We start from the raw sequence: 26135 nt of genomic DNA, 5'->3' as shown, positions 1-26135 counted from the left end.
AATGGCAGACTTCCATCTGAGTTAGGGTCTTTGGAATTTGCCCCTTTGGGGATCTTTCTGTTTTTCTTTTTCTTTAGACTGTAGCTAATAATACTGAATGTTTTTCAAGTAAATCAGTGGTTCCAGGTGGTTCTTGGATAGAAGCCCTGTTAAAAAAAAAGGCTATAAAAGGCCAGATAATTCTCTTGTAAGTTTCCAACTTAAGTATTCCCTGAGGCAAACAGCTTCAGCACAAGGGACGCAAATAATTTTACATTAAAGAGATGAGTATCTGCCTAACTACCACACTACCCCCATGTACATCAAAATACATCAAAATCAGGGGGGAGATTGCCAAAATCAACTTTATTTTAGAATGTCACACCCTGACACAAGGAAAAGGGACTTTCACACCAAAACTGAGGAAAACAAGTTTAATCCACATACTTTTCATATTAGTTAAAATTCTTCTGCCAAAAAACCTCCTGCTATAATTTTTTAAATCTTTCTTTATCCTTTGTTTTTACAGCCTTCCCAGAGCTTATAATATTACCACTGTGATTATCTGATAAGATCTCAAACTATTTACTCTGACCAAGGAGCAAAAGAAAACATGCAAGGAGAATATCGAGTATTTTGAAATAAGCCATTAATTCTTCAGTGGAATTGTTTGCAAGAGAACTTTCAGGTTCAAACATAAAGTCTCCTACTTAGACAGTAAAAACAAGTTAACATAGGCCAATTTTTTCCCAGACCAAACTGAGGGTCAGGCTGGTATTTCTCACAGCCCAATAACGAGATGCAAATGAACTGGGGAAGAAGAGAGTTTTATTTTCTGCCACTGGTTACAGGAAGAAAGCCTGGAAATTATCACCAGACCAACTCAAAATTACAAAGTTTTCTAGAGCTCATATACCTTCTAAACTATATGTCTACGTGTAAGTGTGCATTTGTCGAAAGACATAAGTGATAAACTTCTTTTAATCTGTAACTAGGTCTGAGTCTTGAAGACCTTCTTCTGGAGCCTCAGTAAGTTTACTTAATCTAAACGGATCTAGGTGCTGGGGTGATTACCCTTATCTTGTCTCCTACTAAATCATAAAGGTTTGGGGAGTTCCTTTAGACGCCAATAAACTTGTTTGTGGAGGCCTGGGGAGTTTCTTCAGACCCCCAATAAAACTTGTTTAATCCTAAAAGGGTCCTGTTAATAATTCATTCATTATCTTGTCACGCTTCAAGGCCCAGGAAAAGCCTAGGCAAAACTCTTGGTGGGCTCTTTGTTACATTCCAGCCTTTGTATATGGGCAATGGCTCAATCAGCTTTGAATGTTTAACCTAGCTACTCAGTTCGTGCTGGGACAGTTGTGATGGAGGCCTGTGTTAGTGAGACCTGGCCTGCCACAAATGTACTTAGATATGGTATTGCAAAGCAAACTTCAGTGCATAAAACATAATCATGTATTATGTAGCAATAATGACTATGTACTGACACATAATACCAACCATTTGGTATTATTATGTATCACTACATGACACCAATCATTTGAACAATCATGACATTACAATGCCTTTGCCCTTAAATTCAATGTTTATTGACCAACCTGCACCCAAGCTGCTCATATATTTGTATCTGATTGACTACATGGATTGTTATTAATCATGCCTGGATCTTTTACTTCATGACATTTGTAAAATATAATTCATCAAAAATAAAATGCAGACAAAAAACCTGGCCAAATCCAAATTCCTAATTCAAAATACACCCTCTCAATAGCGAAAAAACAACCTGATTAAAAAATAGGCAAAAGATCTGAATAGACATTTTTCCAGAGAAGACACATAAACAGTCAGCAGGTTTATGAAAAGGTTTTCATCACTAATCATCAGGGAAATGCAAATCAAACCATAATGAAATACCACTTCACTACCTGTTAGGATGGCTCTGATCAAAAACTTAAGAGGTAAGTTTTGGCAAGGTATTTCTGGAAAAAAAGGGAATGCTCATATGCTGTTGGTAAGAATGTAAACTGGTACAGCCATTATGGAAATAGCATGGAAAATCTTCAAAAAATTAAAAATAGGACTACCATTCAATCCAGCCATGCCACTACTGGGTATATATCCAAAGTAAGTAAAATCAGTATATGGAAGAAAGATCTGCACCTTCATGTTCATTGCAGCATTATTCATAACAGCTAAGATATAGAATAAACCTAAACACCGTTCAATGGATGAATACACAATGAAAATGTGATGTATTCACATTTTGTGAATGGAATATTCGGCCACAAAAATGAAGAAACGAAGAAAATCCTGCCTTTTGCAACAACATAGATAAAGCTAGAGGATATTATGCTAAGTGAAATAAGCCAGTCACAGAAAGACAAATATTATATGATCTCACTTATATGCAGAATTTTTATAAAAGTTAAAATATAGAAGCAGAGAGTAGAACAGTAGTTGCCAGGGGCTGGTGGCTGGGAAATGGGGAGATACTGATCAAAGGGTACAAAGTTCTACGATGAATAAGTTCTGGGGATCTAAAATATGGCATGGTGACCATAGTTACTAATTATGTATTGTATACTTGAATTTGCTAAGACAGTAAATCTCAAGTGTCCTCACACCCCCTCCCCCCGCCACACACACACACACACAATGGTAAATAAGTGTGACAACAGATGTGTTCATTTAATTGTGGCAACCATTTCACAATGTATGTCAAATCATCATGTTGTATACTTTGTGTTTCTTTTGAGACAGAGTCTCGCTCTGTCGCCTGGGCTGAAGGGCAGTGGCACCATCTCGGCTCACTGCAACCTCCGCCTCCTGGGTTCAAGCGATTCTCCTGCCTCAGCCTCCCAAGTAGCTGGGATTACAGGTGCCCGCCACCACGCCCAGATAATTTTTGTATTTTTTTAGTAGAGATGGGGGGTTTTACCATGTTGGCCAGGCAGGCCTCAAACTCCTGACCTCAAGTCATCTGCCCGGCTTGGCCTCCCAAAGTGCTGGGATTACAGGTGTGAGCCACTGCACCCGGCCGTATACTTCGAATATATACAATTGTTACTAGTCAAATGTACCTCAATAAAGCCGAAAGAAAAAAAAACACATCTTTTCCTCCAGTGCAGTTGAAACAGATGGGGAAGAACACGTTGCCACAGTGATGAGACCCTCTTTGAATTCATGACCTCGAACCTCACCTACATCTGGACATGCCGCCTTCAAGCAGCTACACTACAGTCCCTCAGTTGATTCACTCGCCCAGTCCCCTGGACAACTACACACCTTCTCTCTCCTCTAACCTTCAATACTTGCTAACTCATCCTCACTCTCATTTGATGACCTTTCTTCCTATTTCACTTAGAAGTTGAAAGAATCTGAAGACAATATCCACAGGCCCCTACCCCCTGGAAGGCTGACATTAGCCTGCTGAATATACCCTTTTCAGATCTGGCTAAATTGTCATTATTGTTTGCTAGCTGGGGTGCACCACTTACCATTTCCTTCTTATCTTCCTGGAAGTGCACATCTACAAACATCTTTCCAACAACATAAGGGAGGGCACTTTCAATAAAGTTTACACATTTGTCCCACTGAGGCAGCAAAGTTGTGGTCCCCTGGATTACCTGTGGGAGATAATTGATCCCGATTAAACTTCATTTGGATAAAATCCATGGCTGAAAAAAAATTCAAACAACCTGAAGAAAACAGTCTACAAAACATTGCACACCCTAACCCATATATATGCATCAGATAGTAGAGGCAAAGGTAAAATAGCTGAGGAAAAAAAATTCTGCTTGTCCCCATTATATTTCAAACTAAATGAAAATGTTTTAGGCTGGGCGCAGTGGCTCACATCTGTAATCCCACCACTTTAAGAAGCCCAGGTGGGCAGATCACCTGAGGTCAGGTGTTTGAGACCAGCCTGGTCAACATGGTGAAACCCCATGCTTACTAAAAATACAAAAATTAGCGAGGCAGGGTGGTGCGTGCCTGTAATCCCAGCTACTTGGGAGGCCGAGGTGGGAGAATTGTGTGAACCCAGGAAGCGGAGGTTGCAGTGAGCTGAGATCGGGCCACTGTACTCCAACCTGGGCAACAGAGTGAGACTCTGTCTCAAAAAAAAAAAAAAGGAAGAAAAGAAAGTGTTTTAACAGTTAAAATAATATATTTATCCTTTCTTCCCAATTTTCCCCATTAACAAAGAATCTGGACAATGGTATCATCACTTTTCTGCAGTCAGCAGGGACATGAGAAGATGCTATCCAAGTGTCCAGATAATATTTAATCTCTACTGAGAACTAAAGTTCCACTAACAAGGTCTAGATTCAGTGGGTGAGCAAAGTTCCTGTCCAGCGAGGGTTTCCTTGCTCCGAGTAGCACTCAACAAGGCAGACCAGGAGAACACGGTCCACCATGAACAACACAGGGAGCATATTTACATTGAGTCACAGCAAAAAACACACTGATAAACAAGCAAAATACAGATGTAAATGCTGTGCCCATCTGTCCCAATTATATCATTACAAGAAAACATTTACAAACAAGTAAGAAGGTTCCCGAGCAGGACATGGAAGGGTCAGAGGTTTACTCTTGGGGATAAAAGCAGAGAAATAAATATAGTGTAAGTTGCCCTTGGAAGTTGGGGGTACAGGCAGGGAGGAAGGGAGGCCCTGAGAACGGTGGCCAGAAGTGTCCTTTGCACAATGTTAGACCCAGGTTGTTTTGAGGAATGGGATTAAGGCTTAATTTCATCTATTCTTCCTCTGATTTCTGGTAACCTCTCTCAGAGGTAAGGGACGAATCTATTTTTAAAACCTCTAGAGAAAGAGATCCTACAACCTTCTTCGGCAATTCAATATTATATTTAGCACTTCGTGCTCAAGAAACATCCCCTCATACCTAACCTTAAATGTTCACACACTGCTTCTTACACCTCTCTCATTCTCTTCACAGTAGGGGTGGAAAGCAGCTGGGCATCATCTTTTATGTGATTCATAGCAGTTAAAAATACACACACACACACGCACACACAATCTACTTGTTTTGTATCTTAACCCATCAATACGACATATATATATATAGAGAGAGTTGTTTTATGCTGTTCTCTGGAAAAAGACTTATTTTTTTTTTTTTGAGATGGAGTCTTGCTCTGTTGCCCAGGCTAGAGTACAGTGGTGCCATCATCTCAGCTCACTGCAGCCTCCGCCTACTGGATTCAAGCGATTCTCCTGCCTCAGCCTCCCAAGTAGCTGGGACTACAGGCGTGTGCCACTACGCCTGGCTAATTTTTGTATTTTTTGTAGAGACGAGGTTTCACCACCTTGGCCAGGCTGGTCTCAAACTCCTGACCTCAAACAATTTGCCTGCTTCGGCCTCCCAAAGTGCTGGAATTACAGGCGTGAGCCACTGCATGCAGCCCTAAAGTAACTTTATATGCTAGTGACTTTATAGGGTCAAAGCATATCCAAAATAATTGCACTACTCTTCCAGAGTAATGGCCCACTAAGAATTTCTATACTTTCAGTTCCTCTAATAACAAAAATGCCTCTTGAATGAAATCATAGCTTACAAGATTCACCATTCACTTCACTTTAAATTGATAGAAAAATAAAAACTGTTTCAAAGATACAAAATCCTTACGGCCTCTAGTGGAAGGAGAATTAGTCAGATACAAGCCTCAAAAACAAAGATGAGAGTGCCATGGGTATAAACTGGGAGGCGAGCAAGGGTGGGAGAGAAGCCAAGATTAAAGAGCCAGGTGAGGCCCGACACAGTGGCTCATGCCTTTAATCCCAGCACTTTGGGAGGCTGAGGTGAGAGGATCATTTGAGCTCTGGAATTCAAGACAAGCCTGGGCAACATGGCAAGACCCCATCTTGAATAAAAATAAATAAATAAAGAGCCAGATGGGCAGATGGAGGAGGTCTCAGAGAAAACTAAATTAGAGCCTCTTGGACCTAGCAGAGGATAGATGCGAAGATGGTAGGTATAGGCAAAGTTTAAGACAAAATTCCATTTCCAAATTGAAAATGAAATTCTACCATCTAATATCTCTATCATGCACATTTTAAATGTTCAGAATACTGAAAATAAAAGATAGTTACAAATATATCACAATGAAATGTTAAAACTATAATTACAGTGACCCAGTTAAAAACTCTGGGGGAAAATGGGAATCCACTGATAAGACGGGGAAGTTTGAAAACAATGTGTGGCCTCTAGTATTTCTCTGAATATCTTCATAGAACCCATCAAAGTAGAGCTTGAGTGTATCTTATCGTATGTAATTTATACCTAAATAAAAATAAATAAGGCACACACACACACACACACACAAATAGAGCTTGGGCTACAAACGCCCTCTGTCTAATCCCTGAAGATGATTTTTATTGGATCAGTTAATATATGGACGATTCCAGCATGTAAAGTTATCCAGCGATGTAACATTGCAATCTTCTTAAACTTACCCTTGAGAATTCCAGCCATCTATACTGAAAGCGCCTGCTAAGGTTTGGAATTCTGGAATAAACCATTCTCCACACCAAATAGTTGGCAATGGTCCTGTTAACAGAGAGAGATGCCCATTTATTGTATTTTAGGTCAATATCTGATGCTCTGCAGAACACCTTGAGAAAAACGGTTGGCAAAGCTCTACCAAGGGACCTCTTACTCATACAAAAATGCAGAACTTTCACTTGAGAAATGACATAAGATGATAAATGTCAATAAGCACAACCAAAATTGGCTTGCTTTTCACCACCCAACAGAGATAGATGAAGGAAAGATTCCAGCCCCAGCCCTCAGAGTGAACATTTTGCTTTCACTCTCAGGGTATAAAGTCCGCTGTTACACAGCCTTTCATGTCTGGAAATTGTGAGTACCTTCAAATTACAGCAGATCCTCAAATAGCATCATTTCATTCAACATTCTTTTGTTATACAGTTGATAAGAAAAAAATCCATTCTGGGCCAGGGTCACTGTCTGTGTAGAGTTTGCACAGTCTCTCCAAGTCTGCACAGGTTTTCTCTAGGTACTGTTGTTTCCTCCCACATCTCAAAGATGTGCCTGTTAGGTTAATCGGCGTGTCTACACGTTCCCAGTGTGAGTGAGCATGGTGTGTGTGTGACTGCACCCTGCAACAGGATGGCGTCCTAGCCAGGGCTGGTTCCCGCCTGCTGCCCTGAGCTGCCTAGATAGGCTCCAGCACCTGCAACCCTGAACTAGAATAACTGGGTTAATAATCATCTTACTTGCTTTTATTCATCTTTCTTAAATGTATGCATGGCTCACATGTATTCAGTGTTCAATATTAGAAGTGTTTTGGTCTTTATTTAGAAGTTTGATGATGTTTTTGTGAGCAGGAATATGCCATAGGAACTTAACTCTTGTTTACATCAATTAGCCTATGGTAAAACTGATTTCATTATCTGTCATTTTGCTTAAAGTCACAGTTTCCAAGAACCTATCGATGATGTTAAGTGAGGACTTACTGGATTAGGTGACTTGATACCATGCCTATGTATTCTTTGCCTTTGGAAACTAACAGCTAAATATTGGCTAATACCAATTATCTAATTTTACACCCTCATTCTATACTTACTAAATATGTGAGTTTGGACAAGTCACTCAAGGTCTGTGATTTTATCTTTCCTTGTCATACAATGAGGATCATCCCCACCTTACAGGGTTGTTGTAGGGTTCCAAAAAAATAACAAAATGCTTAACAAATATATTTCTGGGGTTTTGTCTTTCACTTCCAAATGTATGAATAAGCTCATGTAATGCCTATAATACATATCTTTAAAAATATGTTACATTTTAAGGGTTGCCTTTTTCTATAAGCAAAAGATGACCTGACCTCATAAGAATGTGTGATCTGAGTTAATTTCTAACCCAATAGTGATGATGGATTTTTAATGATCCATTCCCCTCCCAGCTGTGCCATTACCATGGTGACTAATAACACACATTCCTGAAATGGCTTTCTGGTCAATCATGTGAGAGTAGTATGACATGACGACACTAAAAGCCCATCAAGAACAAACCACACTCTCATTTATATGACATTCTGACAGTGGACATGCGCTCCTACTAGTAAAATATTTTTCAGCATACATACCCAATACATGGATGTTTAATTTCTACAGATATACTAATAGACTAATATATTAGGAATATTTTTAACAAATACAAAAACAGAAATTTCAAAAGATGAGGTAAAATGAAATTAAAAATCTTCAAAAGTCATTAATCCTTCAAACACCATTGGATTAATTCTTCAAGACATAGTGTCCATATAGGATTTGGTTAATACAACAATGACAATGAATATAAATCCACATTTCTTAGAGTCTTCTTGACTATTTCAAAAATTTATGGCATGTCTTTGTCAGATTACTATTGTGCTTGTTCTTGTTAGACCACCATTGTATTTATCTTGTCATCTGGCTAACCAACATGGCGTACCAGCCTGGGAGAAGGGTCACTTCTGCCAATTTCTAGCTGTTCTCTTGTGCTTACATCATCAATAATCATTTCAATTCCTGTTTCTCTGGAAGAATTTTTAAGCCACTTATCTATGCTGTATGTAGTAAACTAGACAAACTAGACAATAAAATTCATAAATCCACAGGTATATGTAAACTGCTCAAGATTTTTTTTTTTTTTTGAAGATGGAGTCTCGCTCTGTCAACCAGGCTGGAGTGCAATGGTGCGATCTTCACTCACTGCAACCTCTGCCTCCTGGGTTCAAGCAATTCTCCTGCCTCAGCCTCCTGAGTAGCTGGGATTACACGTGCCTGCCACCACGCCTGGCTAATTTCTATATTTTTTAGTGGAGAAGGGGTTTCACCATGTTGGTCAGGCTGGTCTCAAACTCCTGACCTCAGGTGATCCTCCCGCCTCAGCCTTCCAAAGTGCTGGGATTACAGGCATGAGCCACCACGCCAGCTGAGATTATTTTTAATATACTGAACGAAAACAAGCCAGTGAGGGTGACAGTGGCCCTCTCACATGTTCCACGCAGATCAAATGAAGGGTCCATAGCCATCAATATAGAACTCAATAAAGCATAATTATTTTTCTTAAAAAGTTTTTTTATTTCAATAGCTTTTGGGGATGTAAGTGGTTTTTGGTTATATAGATAAATTGTATAGTGGTGGGCCAGGCGCTGTGGCTCAAGCCTGTAATCCCAGCACTTTGGGAGGCTGAGACGGGCGGATCACGAGGTCAGGAGATCGAGACCATCCTGGCTAACATGGTGAAACCCCGTCTCTACTAAAATATACAAAAAACTAGCCAGGCGAGGTGGCGGGCGCCTGTAGTCCCAGCTACTCGGGAGGCTGAGGCAGGAGAATGGTGTAAACCCAGGAGGCGGAGCTTGCAGTGAGCCGAGGTCCGGCCACTGCACTCTAGCCTGGGCAACAGAGCAAGACTCTGTCTCAAAAAAAAAAAAAAAAAAAATTGTATGGTGGTGAAGTCTGAGATGTTATAGTGCACCCATCACCCAAGTAATGTACACTGGATCCAATCTGTAGTTTTTTTTAATCCCTCATCCCCTTCCTACCCTCCCTGCTTCTGAGTCTCCAAAGTCCATTATATTACTCTGTATAAAGCTTAATTATTTTTAAATTTAAATAAAGATATAGAAGTTCTAAAATGTTCTTCTCAGACCCAATGGATCTTGTTAGGGTATGCACATTCCCCTAAGATACCACTGCCCTAATCAGCAAAGTCTGGCCCTTGTCCATCTCTGTTGAGGCCACTAAGTGGTTTGGGGTCATTCCTTTGGCTCTTTTGCATTCACATCTCCACTCCTTAATAGGATAAGAAGTGCTCACTGAGCACTTATTGTTGGCCAAGTATTGTGCCAGATGCCATGAGGAACGTAAAGAAATAAGAACCTAGCACCTACAATTAGAGAACTCAAAGTCCAGCTCGGAACACAGGACTTCAGACTTCAGCTTGTTCATGTAATTGGGTTGTTTCATTGAAGGGACACACTGTAAGTATATAAAGGATCTTTCTTTCATTCACTCAATCAACACATCCTGAGCGCCCACACATATACTAACAGTTCTACGTGCTGGGGAGATGGATAGTCCCTGATTTCCTGATGCTTTTAGTTGAACAGAGGAGATGAGACAAGTGCATAAATGATGATTTGGTAGACTCTAGCACCGAAAAGTGCATGCCAGACACTTCACTGTAAGGATAGTACATCTCAAACTGAGGGCTAAGGGAAGGCTTCATGAGAGGAGCATGCCGAAAGGTTAAAAGGCTTTGGTGTTGCAAACAGGAACGTGAACTCTGGACCGGCTAAATAATGGTCGAATCGGCTGATGTGTTGGAGAGGATGGTGAACAGGATCATCACTCAAGGAAGTGGGCAGAAAGGCCAGCCACACTGGGGAGATGCAGACAGCAACCAGGGCATGGTCTCTAGCACATTCATGGGCCAATCCTGGTCTTAGTGCAAGGACTTTATGGTTTTTGTCTCTAAAATACCTCTTGCCAGGCATGTGAACCATGCTGGATCCATAGGTGGAGACGAGAAGGAGGTCAACAGCCAGCAGATGTCCTCTCATCAGTTCAAAAGGTATTCCCTCAAAGGAGTGGTGATGAGCCAGAATAACTGGGGAAGTTGTTAGGGGGCCCGATGGTGGCGGTGGAAGAGGCAGTATGGCAAAGTATACTGGGGTTTGAGAAGTAGGGGCCCTTCCAGCTCCCCTGAAATCATCTCATTTAGGCATCTCACATTAACTATGATCCTCACAGTGCTGCTATAAGAGAGATGTGATTATACCCATTTTACATATGAGGAAACTTCAGGCTTAGAACCATTAAGTAAACTCACAATCACATATTCGGTGAGTCTCAAACTAGAATCACCTGGGGAAGTTGTTAAACGTCCACATGCCTAGACCACCCCAGGCCAATTAGGTCACCATCTCTGAAGTGGTACCCAACATAAATATTGCTTATAAATCTCCTCAGCTAAGTCCAACGTGAGGCCAAGTTGAAGAACCACTGTAATAAACAATGGAGGCCAGACCAGACCCAGGTGTGTCAACTCTAAAGCCTGCATGCTTTTCATTATGCCACACAGTGATGAATTAAAGCCTCTAATTTTTTATTTATTTATTTATTTATTTATTTATTTATTTATTTATTTGAGACAGAGTTTCGCTCACTCCTGTCACCCAGGCTGGAGTGCAATGGCACTATCTAAGCTCACTGCAGCCTCGACCTCCTGGGCTCAAGGGAACCTCCTGCCTCAGCCTCTCAAGTAGTTGGGACTACAGGCACGTGCCACTGTGCTCAGCATATTTTTTTGTATTTTTGGTAGAGACAGGGTTTCACCATTTTGCCAGGCTGGTCTCAAACTCCTGGACTCAAGCGATCCACCCAATCCGGCCTCCCAAGTTTCTGGGATTACAGGCGTGAACCACCATGCCTAGCCAAGCCTCTAATTCAGCTAAGATTTCCTGGCCAATCACAGAGACCCCAAAACACTCCAACAAAGATGCTTCACAGAAATCTAAGGGCATAAAAATTATGAGGACTTCCTGGACAAGGCATTACAAAGGGTGATAGCATAACAACCAGACCTCTGCAAGCTGGAAGCTGGAATGCTGAGAAGTTCACACAGCGAGACAATGGCACTGATGAGTTTCTTCAGTGTGTTATAAATACACTGACAGAATGCTATGGAGCACAGCTTTGGAGTGCTAATATTACCACGCCAGGAACAGATATAACCATAATGACTGAATCACTGTCACCTAATGCTCAGATACATCAAAAAGCAAAAATCAGACTCAGCAACAGTCCTTGAAAATAACACATAACATCCTTTTTTCCCAAAAAACACATTTTCAGCCATATGGTAATTTCCCCAAGTGGCAATAAATAAAATAGAGAAAGGCCAAGTGTCTCAGAAGAGAATCCACCACAAAGAGAGCAACGTGAAATCATTTCCTAAAGCCTCTGACTTGGAAGATGTTTTTAATTTTTAGATTTGGGATGCTCCATTGGTAAGTATAATGCAAATATTCCAAAATCTGAATAAATCCAAAATCAGAAACCCTTCCGATCCCAGGTATTCTGGATAAGGGATACTCAACCTCTGGAGGCAGCTTACATTTCTATTACATTTCAGAGATCACAAAATACCTTCTTTGATTTTTATAACACTGCTGTGAAGTGATTATTATTATTATCCTTATTTTCAGATGAAGAAAACGAAGGTAAGAGGTCAAGGTACTTCCAAGAATGTAACAAATCTAGGACCAACATCTGGGTTTTCAGATTCCAGAGCTTGCATTTGCTCCTCTCGGTCATACTATCTGAAGTGAGCCACAGAGGTTCTTCTTAAAGGTTTTCAAAGCCAGAGATCTTCCTAAATCCTACAGGCTGCCCAGAGGCAAATGTAAGGCAGTGATTCTGAAAGTGTGTCCCTGAGCCAGCAGCTTCAGCATCATCTGAGAACTTGTTAGAAACTTCCGAGGCCTTACCCCCAGACCTGCTGAATGAGAATCCGTGAGGCGGGGGCCAGCACACTGTATTTTAGCAAGCCCTCCAGGGGATTCTGGTCCGTGTCAGTTTTGAAAACAGCTGGTCTAGGAACACTCCATCTCCTCATCATTCTGCACATACAGCTCAACTAGGACTTCCTAAATCCCACATCAGTGCTTCTTAAACTTGAATGTATATATGAGTCCCCTGGGGATCTTATTCAATTTCAGCCTCTGATTCAGTAGGTCTGGGGCAGAGCCTGATAGGCATTTCTGACAAACTCCCCAGTGATGTCTCTGCTGCTCATCGTAGGCCATTCTTTGACTAGCAAGACCCTAGATCACTCTCAGAAGAGCTGGCCCCCGGGAGAGGTCCACATAACAGCACATTTTCCAGGTCATCCTTTGGGAACATTCAACAAGAATCATCTTACTTTAATGTACATTGTACTTGCTTTATATGAAAAGAAACTTAAAGACAGGAATACTTACAGAGTCCTTGACAAAACTCCAAGGGTTTGCTCTAGGCCAGTCTGCTACAAAACAAAACAACAACAACAACAAAAGAAAACAGTCCTGGTGCAGATGATCTCCATGGGGCCAGGCCTGGCCTAGAAGAGGAAACCACAGCAACTCCTCCTGATGCCAACCTTCCTTGGCCTCTCCTCCTCCCACTCTTACTCCTCAGATAAAAGTAGATGGGAAGTGTCTGAGGCAGCCTCAAGTCAGGAGTGAGGAGGAGAATTAAGGGGGGACAGAAAGGGAGGGAAGTCTATAGAGCTCCTCACCCAGTGATGTGCTAATAAATGTTACCAACTGCCTTGTTGAGAAAAAAAAAAAAAATGATTTGTTACATTTGCCAATTTCCATGGTGTCAAAATCCCCCATGGTTGAGTTCAAACTATCAACATGAGATCACTGAACACGTAGTTAGGAAGAGATGCACATAACATGAGAGATCATCACTACCTCCTTACCCTCTTTCCACCTTAAACACCAGCTCTTGTTCCCCACAGGCAGCCTCCAGCTCATTCCTCCAAGGGTCCCTCCCTGGCCACCTACTCCCTTGGACTGCGTGGTTTGGCACCACCACCACTGGAGGATCTCATTGCTCTAATTCTGTACCATGCACCACCTACCAAAGAGTCAATGCCACTGTCCCCACAGCCACTCAGTAAGAAAGGCAGGCCTAATCTCCTAGACTAGCAGTGGGAGTGATATAAGAAGGGAGAAGCAGCAATTGAGAAATAAACAGCTGAAAGAAAAAAAAACAAACAATCCCATCAAAAAGTGGGCAAAAGACATGAATAGACAATTCTCAAAAGAAGATATACAAATGGCCAACAAACATATGAAAAAATGCTCAACATCATGAATTATCAGGAAAGTGCCAAACCACAATGAGATACCACCTCACTCCTGTGAGAATGGCCATCATCAAAAATAAAAAAATTGGCCGGGCGCGGTGGCTCAAGCCTGTAATCCCAGCACTTTGGGAGGCCGAGACGGGCGGATCACGAGGTCAGGAGATCGAGACCATCCTGGCTAACATGGTGAAACCCCGTCTCTACTAAAAAAAAAATACAAAAAACTAGCCGGGAGAGGTGGCTGGCGCCTGTAGTCCCAGCTACTCAGGAGGCTGAGGCAGGAGAATGGCGTAAACCCGGGAGGCGGAGCTTGCAGTGAGCTGAGATCCGGCCACTGCGCTCCAGCCTGGGCGACAGAGCGAGACTCCGTCTCAAAAAAAAAAATAAATAAATAAAATAAATAAAATAAAAAAATAACAGATATTGGCATGGATGCGGTGAAAAGGGAACACTTTTACACTGCTGGTGGGAATGTAAACTAGTGCAACCACTATGGAAAACAGTATGGAGATTCCTTAAAGAACTAAATAGAACTACCGTTTGATCCAGCAATCCCACCACTGGTTATCTACCCAGAGGAAAAGAAGTCATTATACGAAAAAGATACTAGCTCATGCATGTTTATAGCAGCACAATTCACAATCGTAAAAATATGGAACATACATAAATGCCCATCAATCAACAAATGGATAAAGAAAATGTGGTATATATACACCATGGAATACTACTCAGCCATAAACGGGAAGGAAATAATGGCATTTGCAGCAACCTGGATAGAGCTAAAGATTATTATTCTAAGTGAAGTAACTCAGGAATGGAAAAATATATAACGTATGTTCTCACTTTCAAGCAGGAGGTAAGCTATGAGAATGCAAAGGCATAAGAACGATATAATGGACTTTGGGGACTCAGGGGGAGGGTGGTGAGCAATAAAAGACTACACATTGGGTACAATGTACACTGCTCAGGTGATGGGTACACCAAAACCTCAGAAATCACCACTAAAGAATTCTTCCATGCAACTAAACACCACCTGTTCCCCCAAAATTATTGAAATAAAAATAAAAATTAAAAAATAAGAAATGAACAGCTGACACCAACACAAGATGGCTTTGAACCCCTGAAAATTGCAGGAGAATTGCCAAAGCTAGCAATGTCTAACTATCTGAGGGTACAACACGCTAGTATCTCCAAAATGAGCAGTGAAGCATCTGAAAAGTGTCTCTTTTCACACCAAGACATTTATGGAAAAAAAGAGATAAGACATAGAAATGAGGGTGACCCCATTTAGAATCTCAGCTGTTTCCTCTTAGAGGTGTGATCTTGGCCAAGTCACTTAACCAAAGCTTCCTCATCTGTAAAGTGGGAACAACACATAGAATTGTAAAAATCAAAGATGTTAACCATAATGGTTACCTGTATATGATTTTCATAGGCAGATTCTCAAAAACAGAGGCACAGCAGAGATGCCCAATGTGAGAAGGCTTGGCTGGCTTTTTCTTCAATGGTGCCTCCAGGGGAAAGGTAGGAGGTGGGAGGATCCTCATAACATTCATCTGATGCCTTTCCTCTACATATCCTGAGCCCAAGCTGGCCCCTCAGCTCTCTAGCCCCCTGCCTTGCAGGTGACACCCAAGTTTACACTAGTTCCACCACTCAAGATGCTTACCATCCCCTTTTCTCCATTCTCCCATACCTAGAAAATTCCTCTTTATCCTTTGGGGTTCCATTCATATGTCACCTCCTTGTGGTGGTGATGGGGTATCTGGTTAACTTCTAGAATTTTTAAAGTGTCTACTACATGAGAAGCACTGTGCTAGGCCACAATGCTTAAAAAAGCAATCACAAGAGAGCCTGCCAGAAGCAACCTAAGTGTCCATCAACAGATAAATGGATTTTTTAAAATGTGGTAGATATACACAACAGAGTACTATTCAGCCATGAAAAAGAATGAGATCCTGTCATTTCCAGAAACATGAGTGGAACTGGAGATCATAATGTTAAGTTAAATAACCAGGCACAGAAAGACAAACTTCACATGTTCTCACTTATTTGTGGGAGCTAACAATTAAAATAATTGAATTCACAGAGATAGAGAATAGAAGGGTGGCTATTGGAGGGTGGGAAGGGTAGCAGAGGAGAAGGAGGGAAGGAGGGATGGTTAATGGGTACAAAAAAATAGAAAGAATGAATAAAACCTAGTAGTTGCTAGTACAACAGGTAACTATAGTCAAAAATAGTGTAAATGTACATTTTAAATAAATAAAACAGTATAATTGGATTGTTTGTAACACAAAGGACAATTGCTTGAGGGGATAGATACCCCATTTACCTTGATGTGATTATTATGCATTGCATTCCTGTATCAAAATATGTCCTGTATTCACAAAAATTAAAAATTTAAAAAAGAGTGCCTGCCATCAGGTACCCACAGTGTCATAGAGGTAGGGAGCAGGGAAGCATTTGCCATTGAGAGAAAAGTCGTCATTTCAAGAAAATGAGATATGCTCTTTGATAAAGGCATGTCTAGGGAAACTCCAACTCCTTTTCCTCCTGGGCATATAGCTAAACTATATTTCCCAGTCTCCCCTACAGCTAGATGAGTCACAAGACTGAGTTCTGGCTTATGGAATATGGGTAGAAGTGACATACCCCACTTCTAGGCCTTCCCACCAAAACCTATACAATCCTCCACCCTCTCTGTTTCTCCATCCTCCAGCTGAATAGAGAAGATGCCAAACATCCACGGGAGAGCAGAGCCACAAGATGAAAGGAGTCTGGGTTCCTGAGTCACTATTTAGAAGAAAGCTCTCTTACACGGACACCCATGTTCAGACTGTTCCATGAGCAGAGGGTACAATTTAGCCAGTGAGTGTTTAGAGGTGCTGGTTATAGCAACTGGCATATCATCATCAATGGAAAATGATCATCAATGGAAAAACATCACCCTAGTATGCAAATAAAATACTGTCAGACTTCTCATGATGTGTACGTTGTCTTGAAATCTCACAAGAATACACAGAATACAAGTTGCTTTTTTATGAACTGGTGGTTGCGGGATAAACTGTGTGAAAGATATTTGGGTTTTGGCTTTATTTTTATTTTATTTATTTTTTAAGACAGAGTCTCGCTATGTCACCCAGGTTGGAGTGCAGTGGTGTGACCTTGGCTCACTGCAACCTCCACCTCCTGGGTTCAAGCGATTCTCCCGCCTCAGCCTCCCAAGTAGCTGGGATTACAGGTGCCAGCCACCACACCCAGCTAAATTTTGTATTTTTTTAGTAGAGACAGGGTTTCACCATGTTGGTCAGGTTGGTCTTGAACTCCTGGCCTCAAGTGATCTGCCCGCCTCAGCCTCCCAAAGTCCTGGGATTACAGGTGTAGGCCCCCGTGCTTGGCCAATTTTTGTCTTTATTTTTAAATGAAGTTGTATATGTACATAATGTCTAAGGTGATTTTTCCATCTATGTTTTTTCTACTGTTGTTCACTATGTTTACATTTGTCCAAGTTATTATTTTGACAAGAATCAGAGTAAAATCTCCCTCCAATCATGGTCTTTTCCACTGTTACGAAAGGTCCTGCAATTACCAAGTAATCATCACGATAGAGATGCTTTTTCTAATAGAGTAAACCAAATTCCAATCTATCCCCTGATTGTAAATTAGGCTTTTTTGGGAAGTAAAATTAATCAGTGTTCAGAAGTACCTACTCTTTTAACACAGATACTAGAAGAAACTGACTCAAGAGGTGAAGGATGAATCTCTAGCAGGCCAAACTCCATCTTTCAATGGAAATTACCACCAAAATTTAAAATGTGCTCCGTAACTCAATGGCATATGAGTAGAAAATCATTAGGGTCATATTTGATAGTATTTGAGAGCTAGGAAGTACTTACAAAGAAATTTCCAAATACAGTGATCCCCTTCTGCTCCCCTAAGAAAAGTTAATCGTAAGATTCTCCTGAGGTACTTGTTTAAAATAAAGATTACTTGGCCTCCCTTCCAGCTCTACTGTATCAGACTCAATGGAGGAGGGCCTTGGAATCTGCATTTTTAACAAGCACCCGAGGTGACGCTGCTGACATTCCTGGCCCATGGAGCAAGGCTCTACCCTGCAATATAATTACCTACCTCTAGATTCAATTTTCATTTAGAAAATTTTCGAAGAATCCTGGCTTATCTCTAAATGACATAATTTTAAGTAAATTGTTTCTTCTCTCCCTTTTCTGTATGTTTTCCACAATGAACACAGATTACTTTTATCATCAGAAATTATCTTAAAAAGAGCAGCAGCTTCTCTCAGGTGTCTAAGTGTTTCTGTAGGGGATAAATGCTACATTTTATTCCTAGAATTGTTGGAAGTGCCTTTTTTAAAAAACATAACTTCTGGCAACATAGCCTTGTCTGAGTCCAAATAAGAAAATATGATTTTAATCATGGCCCAGCAATTAACTCAGTAAAGTGTTTTGTAAACTCGTTGATTCATTTTGTAAACTCTGTGATTCATTTTCTGAAGTCAAAGCTGAATGCCTTAATGAACCTGTAAAATTCTCCTTCCTGGAAATTTTGAAGATTTTTCTTTGTAGTACTAAACTAGCAAAGCAACAAATTCTAAAACATTCTTTAAAATAAGAAAACCCTGGCAGTTCCTAAAGTTGTTTTATCAGTGCAATTTTTCTACCGCTCTCAAAGTGGTCTTGTGTCTTTTCAATACAGATACTTTTGTTTATTGCCAGAAAGTGACTTACTGGTTACAAAGGAACCAGAAAAAAAAAAAAAGCAGCAAAAGATTGAGAATGAACTGGGGAAAAAAAAGATGTTCACACAGAAATTTTAGAAAATAACATAATTATATAACTTGTTCCCCAAGCTCATAAACAATTTAGGATCTCGAAGAGAACAGCATGGAGAAAGACCAGAAATAAAGGACAAAAACATTTGTTATCATTGCAGCAAGTAAATTACACCAGACAATGGTTTTGGCCAGTTCATCACAAAGGATACCGGGATTTTCCCTGTGACTCTTTTGATGTAACATTCTTTAAAAACAGTTTTCAAAGAATGTGAGAAGGGAAGCCCTTATAATTTAAAGAAAACACAAAAGTCACAGTAAAATTCACATAAAGTTCTTACTTCTTTCTCTCGGACCCTAATATCCTAAACAAATCTTTAAAGTACTGCGGGACGCGGACCACCACATTCTCGGAGGGGCTGATGTCTTTCAGGTGGGGGTAGAGTCTGGTGTCAATGACCTTCTTGATGTAGCCCAGCCAGTCAAACTGAGGGGAGAGAGAACAAAACAGAATGAGAGAACCTCTGTTAGGTAGCAAGTAAGAAAGGCAAATAGAATAGATTGAGTGTCATTCATTTCTTTTGATTTCACACCTAATAATTCAAGATGCAACTACTCAAGTCTAGAAATAAACTCCTGATCATTGCTATTCAGATCTACTGTCTTTTTTTTTAGACAGTCTCGCTCTATCACCCAGGCTGGAGTGCAGTGGCATGATCTGGGCTCTGCCTCCTGGGTTCAAGCAATTCTCCTGCCTCAGCCTCTGAGTAGCTGGGATTACAGGCACCCACCACCACGCCCGGCTAATTTTTTTTTTTTTTTTTTGTATTTTTAGTAGAGGTGGAATTTCACCATGTTGGCCAGGCTGGTCTCGAACTTCTGACTTCAAGTGATCCACCCACCTTGGCCTCCCAATGTGCTGGGATTACAGTTGTGAGTCACCGTATTCGGCCTGATCTATTGTCTTAATCACAAATGGAGCATGTGTTCTGTACCATCTACATCTGGACAACACACATACACACACACACACACACACACACGAACACAGTAATATGCAACCTCACTCCCTTGGCCCCCTCTAGTACTCTTCCTCCTTCCTGAACTCTCCCCTCTGTCTTTCTCTCCCCATTCTGCTCTCTCTCCCCGTCCTGTACTCTTCTTCTATTCTATACTCTCTTTTTTCCTCCCGTACTCTTCCCTCCTTCTCTCTTGCATTTCTCTTCCTCCTTCTAAATTCTTTCTCTATACTGTACATTTTCTCTCCCTCCCTCCCTTTCTCTGTCCTGTACTCTCCCTCACTCTCATATATACACAGAAACAGATGCCCCAGTACATAACTAGTCTCTGTGACACAGCCTTTAAAAAAAAAAAAACAAGAGGAAATAAGCAGCAACAGAAAGTAAATGCGGCCAGGCATGGTAGCTCACGCCTGTAATCCCAGCACTTTGGGAGGCCGAGGCAGGGGGATCATTTGAGGTCAGGAGTTTGAGACCAGCCTGGCCAATCCCGTCTCTATTAAAAATACAAAAAATTAGCTAGGTGTGGAAGCAGGCACCTGTAATCCCAGCTACTTGGGAGGCTAAGGCAGGAGAATCACTTGAACCCGGCAGAGGTTGCAGTGAGCCAAGATCACGCCACTGCACTCCAGCCTGGGCGACACAGCAAGACTGTGTCTCAAAAAAACAAAAACACAGAAAGTAACATGCCTCCATTCTTCAGAGCATCCCTATCTTACCTAAAACACCATATGGTGTTTCTTAGATTGGCTACTCTAAAAGTCTTTTCCCAACCTTTTCTCCGTTACCTGTGTCCACTGTTGAAATGGAAAACCAGTTACTCACTTGCCCAACCTCCCCGGTGGTTAGGAGTGGCCACGTGACCCAATACTACTCAATAAGAAATAAAGGGAAGACATCTGGAGATGTTCTGGAAAGGTCTGTTTGTTTTTCCTAGTAAAAGAGTTAGACACATCACTGGCCCTTTCCCCTTCTTCCTGCTCTGACACAGATGTGATATATGGAGCTGTGATGGATAACCTTGCAGCCATGAGTCATCAAACATGAAGTCAAAAAGCCAACACACTAAACAGAGTAGGATGCAAAGATAGGAAGAACTTGGGCCTTTGACAACACTGTTAAACAGCTGAGCCAATGCCAACAATTACCTATGTCTAGACTTTTGTCATGTGAGAAAATAGGCTTTAAGTTTCTAAGCCACTGTTGGAAAGATGTTTTGTTCCCTATAACAGAAGGCATCCCAATACACAGACAAGGGATATTTTATGTGATTGTTGACAAAGACGATGATAACCAAGACTGAGAGTAGGTTTTACAAGACAGAAATGTACACACAGATGAAATCCAATCCCTCCTAAAATGACCAGTTGAGAGAAAGTTCTCTGGATAGTTTTCACCAACCTGGGGAATCATAGCACTCAGTTCAGAAATGTTCATTCTGTTGTACATGGCCTCACTGGTTCGGTTTTCATGAGGAATCATTATCTGTTGGAAAGAGATTTTGGTTATTTTTTTTTTCAAGTGAACCATTTCTTACTGTATGATTACTTCCTACATGTGCCAAAACATCTGCATAGTATTATAAAGTTTTTCAAGGCTTTGGTGTGGTGCCCAACTTCGAGGGAGAGAAAAAAAGACATAACTTTAGGCAGGATTAAGAAAATAAACTTTCATATCCTCCTCTGCATCAAATATTGTCCCCAGCACAAAAAGAACTACCCAAAATCTCCCTCCCAATCTATAATGTGGATGGGCAAAATCTATTGCTGGCTCAATTTTGACAATTAAACTTAAGTTGGACAATTGAGGTAAACATCCCACTGTCACCTGTGGTCTCCAAATAATGATCTCAATATTTCATGAACCATCGACTATCCCTTCATCTCTAGGGGCAAATTTTCACTGATGAACACAAGACTATCTGGATGCCACTGTTCCCCGTGATCATTCTGTCAACAGCTCATTCCCTCATTTCCCCTTTTGTTTCTTTGACCTTGAGATTTCCCTAGCCCCATTGCTGGGAGTATGGATCCAGTCACTGCCTATTCACACATTTCAAAACCTGCCTCTCTCCAGCCCTGACTCTATACTCTTTCCATTCCCAATACTCATGCTCTTGGCCATTTGGCCAACACCAAATCTGAGCTTCTAGCCTCCACTATGTTTAACTTAAGAAGAACAGCAATGATTATCTTCCTGAAGGATCATCTTAATCACTTCCATTGACCAGCAGTAGCTCCCATATCCACCCTTCAATCACGTCATGACTTTGCCTTCGGGCCTTCTATCATCTAATTCCCTTGCATTAAACTTGCCACATTCCCACTGCACACATGACTCTCCTACTCTTACATCTCCTATCCACCATCACCACCTCCATGGTTTGAACTATGACTCAGGACTGCCCAAGATTCACTGCTTCTAGCAAGCCTTTCCAATTACACTCCACTTGGTTCCAATCACAAGGGCTACTCCATCAATAAGACCTCTCCTTGTGCACACATCTCTCCAGCTGGATTGGCTAAGTATATGCTTCCATGGCTGTATTTACAAGGACTTGTTTGTGCTAGACTGGACTGTCTTGTCTTCTCAGCTTCAGAAGTTTCCCTAGGACTACATATCCCACTAATTTTGAAAGTACCTAGTGATGTGTAGTGTAAGATATGGAGGTAAGCATTACTAGCAGTGATTTTTCAAGGTAAAGATTACAGAGGGCTTACTGGCAGATATCTGCCCCCTCTTTGCTAAATGCTTCAGTGTCCTTAGCTTCCCTCTCTTCACTCTCCACAGGAGAGACCACACGTAACTTACAAACAGCCTCCTGGCTCTGTGTGAATCATTGCCTCAGAGAATATCCACACTCCTCTTCCACCAGCCCCTCCTCCGCCCTCGGAGTCTCACAGCCCCAAGTTGGAGACCTTTGGCCTCAGAGCTGTTTTCAGCTCTTTGCCAGCCACTCCCCTCCACACAACAGATCTGTCACTTCATTTAGCCTCTTGACAATTCCCAGTCTTGCCTCAGCCCAGCTGTTTTTAGTTCCCTTTTTGGTCCAAATCCCTGGCTCAGGGCAAGGCCTTCCCTGCTGTTTCAGAGTTTTAGTCCAAATCAGAGTCCTGGGCCTCCTATGTGCCTGCAAAGAGAATTCAGGCAGACTCTAGACATGGCTCAGAGGCACAGTCATGGACCTCGAGACACGTGCAGCAGTCTTCGCAGTCTTCAAAGGTGACATGCAGGAATGAACTTCTCGCACTACAAGTAGGAGTTTGGAGAGAGCTGTACACGAACATCATCACAGCAAAGACAGAGAGACCAATTCCTCCTTACCCTTATCCTTCATCCCTACTCCCATACCTCAACACACCACCAGCACCTCGCCAAACAAAACCAATCAACATTTGGACTCTTATTCACCTTGAGATTTTTACTAACTTCTCTTGTGGAAGACTTCCAACACATGTGCAAAAGTTGCTTGGTAAAAAGTATCATTTTCTTTCACTACAGGGTTTCCCCAGAAGCAGATTTTACCACATTTGTTCCCTCTTGGCCTAGGAACATATAGAGATTTTTACACTTTGTTTCTTCTAGAAAAAAGTTACTCCATAAACAAAGCTAACCATTTAGGAGTTCTCATTATTTTGCCCATAAGTTTGTTTTTACATCTTTTTGTCTCTACAATGAGGCAAAAAGAAGTTAAGGTAATTTACACAGACATGTAGTTCTGTGTCATGCATATGACACAATGATATTCATTGAAGTAGCGCAAGAAAAGAATGAAAAAACAGGGGCAGATACAAAGTAATACCAGAAAGGTCATTTAAAAACGTTTACCAACATGTCCTACCTACTTCTATATCAACTTTTATATCCTGTATTGGTGGACAGACTTCCCTGAGCCCAGAACTTAAGCCAGAATGACTCTGAGTGGGGATAGCATAAAACATGGACTGGATTAAAAGCAACCTTCCATTCAAGCCAGATTACTAAGGATTTATTAAACATCTATCTTCTATTTAAGCCAAACATGAGTTTCTCCAGGAAAAACGGTCAGAGGGTCTCTCTGCTGCTATTCTTTGGCCACAGCTGAGCAACATATGGACACTGAATGGGCTTAAACCAGGGAGGTGGAAGGAATGAAGAGCTCTTCTGTCACAGTCCTTCTTGTTACTTCCTAGAGGCGATGCTACTAGTTCTACCTTAGGCCCAAAGGGCAATGATAGAAAATACTATTATTTGATTGCAATTTATATTTTCATTCAGGATATACTGCCTTTAATATACGGAAAAGAAAAGAAAGTAAAGGAAAGAAAGAGATTTTCAGTGAAGACTTACCTCAGCTATCTTAATTTCCAATCTAAGCACTGACTTCATGTCATGCTCTGCTCTGGAACTGTTAGCTCCTAAAAGCACGGCAGTATCCACCATGAACTTGTAAAGGGCGTCCCGATACTGTAAGAAATAAAGAACAAAGTGACCATGACAATAGCTTATTAGAAAATATGTTTCGGAGACACGGAAGAGCAGAAATAGCAGGCGGAAATAAATGTCTTTTATTTTCACTCTGTACTCAAAGTACGGTGCAGGCATTATGCAATACCAGCCACCCACATAACACTTTGGGAGAAAAAAGAGTGATGGCTACTTGGGTACTGTTTCCATGACAGACAGAGATGCCCAGCCATCAAGCATCAAGAGAACTAGTTTTCTGGCAACCGTCGATATTATGGATACATGAAATAACTCCAAATGAGACAAGAATAGAAAGTTAAAGGTCAGATGTCCTCTTTCCAGACAAGTGAGGCTTTAATAAAATAATGGGAAAGAACTGTTTCTAAAAGCAGGAGGCCTGATCCATAAAGAATGGTGGGAGGTGTGATTCATTCTCTTGCAACTCAATTTACCCACCTTCACACTAAGAAATAAAAGACCAGTGACAGCAGTCCTGTGTCTTTTCAGTTTTTTACAGTTTTCACAAAGTTCTGCTCCCTAGCTCAGGAAAAAAAGGAGAAAAGAGAGGAACGATGATGTGAAATCTAACAAATAGCAAACACAGAATTTCCTTCCTACATACTCATAAACCCATTTTGGGGCTACTCATATGTCATTGGTTGGGGCGCGGGTGACCTTACATCATGGGAATTAAAGAACTGCCTTAGGCCCACCTCTCATTTCAGACGTATTTGTGAGATCTCAACGCACCAGGTATTAAATGACCTACTTCTCATGCATTGGGAATAAGATTTACTAACATATACCTTGCTTCTATAAGCTATTCTTACTATGTGTGTGACCTTAGGACCTATACGGTACTTAGAATATAGCAGGCCTTTAATAAATATTTGTTGAATCAGTAAGCAAGCTTTGAAAATAGTCTTAAATAGGCCAGGCGTGGTGGCTTATGCCTGTAATCCCAGCACTTTGGGATGCTGAGGCAGGCGGATCACGAGGTCAGCCTGGCCAATAAGGTGAAACCACATCTCTACTAAAAATACAAAAAAACTAGCTGGGCGTGGTGGCACACTCCTGTAGTCCCAACTACTCGGGAGGCTGAGGCAGGAGAATCGCTCGAACCCAGAAGGTGGAGGTTGCAGTGAGCCGAGATTATGCCACTGCACTCCAGCCTGGGCAATAGAGGGAGACTCCGTCTCAAAAAAAAAAAAAAAAAAAAAAAAAAAAAAAAAGGAGAGAAAGAAAAAAAGAAAATAGTCTTAAATAGAAATAATATTTTGCTATTCCCAGTACAATTCAAAACAAAACATATTTATTGGCCGGGTGTGATGGCTCACGCTTGTAATTCCAACACTTTGGGAGGCCGAGGTGGGCAGATCACTTGAGGCCAGGAGTTTGGGACCAGCCTGGCCAACATAGTGAAACCCTGTCTCTACTAAAAATACAAAATTAGCCCGGCAGGGTGGTGCATGACTATAATCCCAGCTACTCGGGAGGCTGAGGTTGCTGAGAATCGCTTGAACCCAGGAGACATAGGTTGCAATGAGTTGAGATCGTGCCACTGCACTTCAGCATGGGCAACACAGCAAGACTCTATGTAAAAAGAAAAACCAAAAAACTTATTTATTGAGTGCCTACTCAAATGTACAAGGTGGCTTAGTAGGCCCTCTGTGCATATGTTAGGAAAGAGTGGTACAGACAAAAATATAATAGGTGTCTGGTTCCCAAACAGTGAGGGAGATAAACATGTAATTATTAACTATAACATTAAAGACATCAAAATAACTTCCTTAATAAAGCTGCTACATGCTTGGAAACTGAAGAGCTGCAGAGAAAATCTAGCCTGGAGAAATTGGGGACATAGCATTTGAGGGAGACTGGTTCCGACGCAGTGAAGAGTCCTGTGAGGTAGGTGATACGGTTTGGCTGTGTCTCCACCCAAATCTCACCTCGAATTGTAATAATCCCCACATGTCAAGGGTAGGGCCAGGTGAATATAATTGAATCATGGG

General features: G+C 41.3%; 1 protein-coding gene across 3 annotated transcripts in view; it reads right to left on the bottom strand.

Annotated features, from left to right (window-relative positions):
- The window catches only part of PHEX (phosphate regulating endopeptidase X-linked), a 227400-nt gene that overhangs the window by 138789 nt on the left and 62476 nt on the right, over positions 1 to 26135 (bottom strand). For all 3 annotated transcript variants that reach the window (XR_013412723.1, XM_077988390.1, XM_001087261.5), the window contains 5 exons: positions 24007 to 24123; positions 21079 to 21162; positions 19000 to 19145; positions 6453 to 6546; positions 3480 to 3608 (listed from right to left, as the gene is read on the bottom strand). Coding sequence is in view for 2 of the 3 variants with exons in the window: in XM_077988390.1 (XP_077844516.1) it covers positions 3480 to 3608; positions 6453 to 6546; positions 19000 to 19145; positions 21079 to 21162; positions 24007 to 24123 (570 nt within the window). In the remaining variant the exon portion in view is untranslated. The remainder of the gene's footprint in view (positions 1 to 3479; positions 3609 to 6452; positions 6547 to 18999; positions 19146 to 21078; positions 21163 to 24006; positions 24124 to 26135) is intronic.

The sequence above is a fragment of the Macaca mulatta genome, chromosome X (assembly GCF_049350105.2).
Source record: "Macaca mulatta isolate MMU2019108-1 chromosome X, T2T-MMU8v2.0, whole genome shotgun sequence".
In the NCBI taxonomy this organism is placed as follows: domain Eukaryota; kingdom Metazoa; phylum Chordata; class Mammalia; order Primates; family Cercopithecidae; genus Macaca; species Macaca mulatta.
The sequence above is the reverse complement of the archived record's forward strand: the minus strand, read 5'-3'. Positions and strand labels throughout refer to the sequence as shown.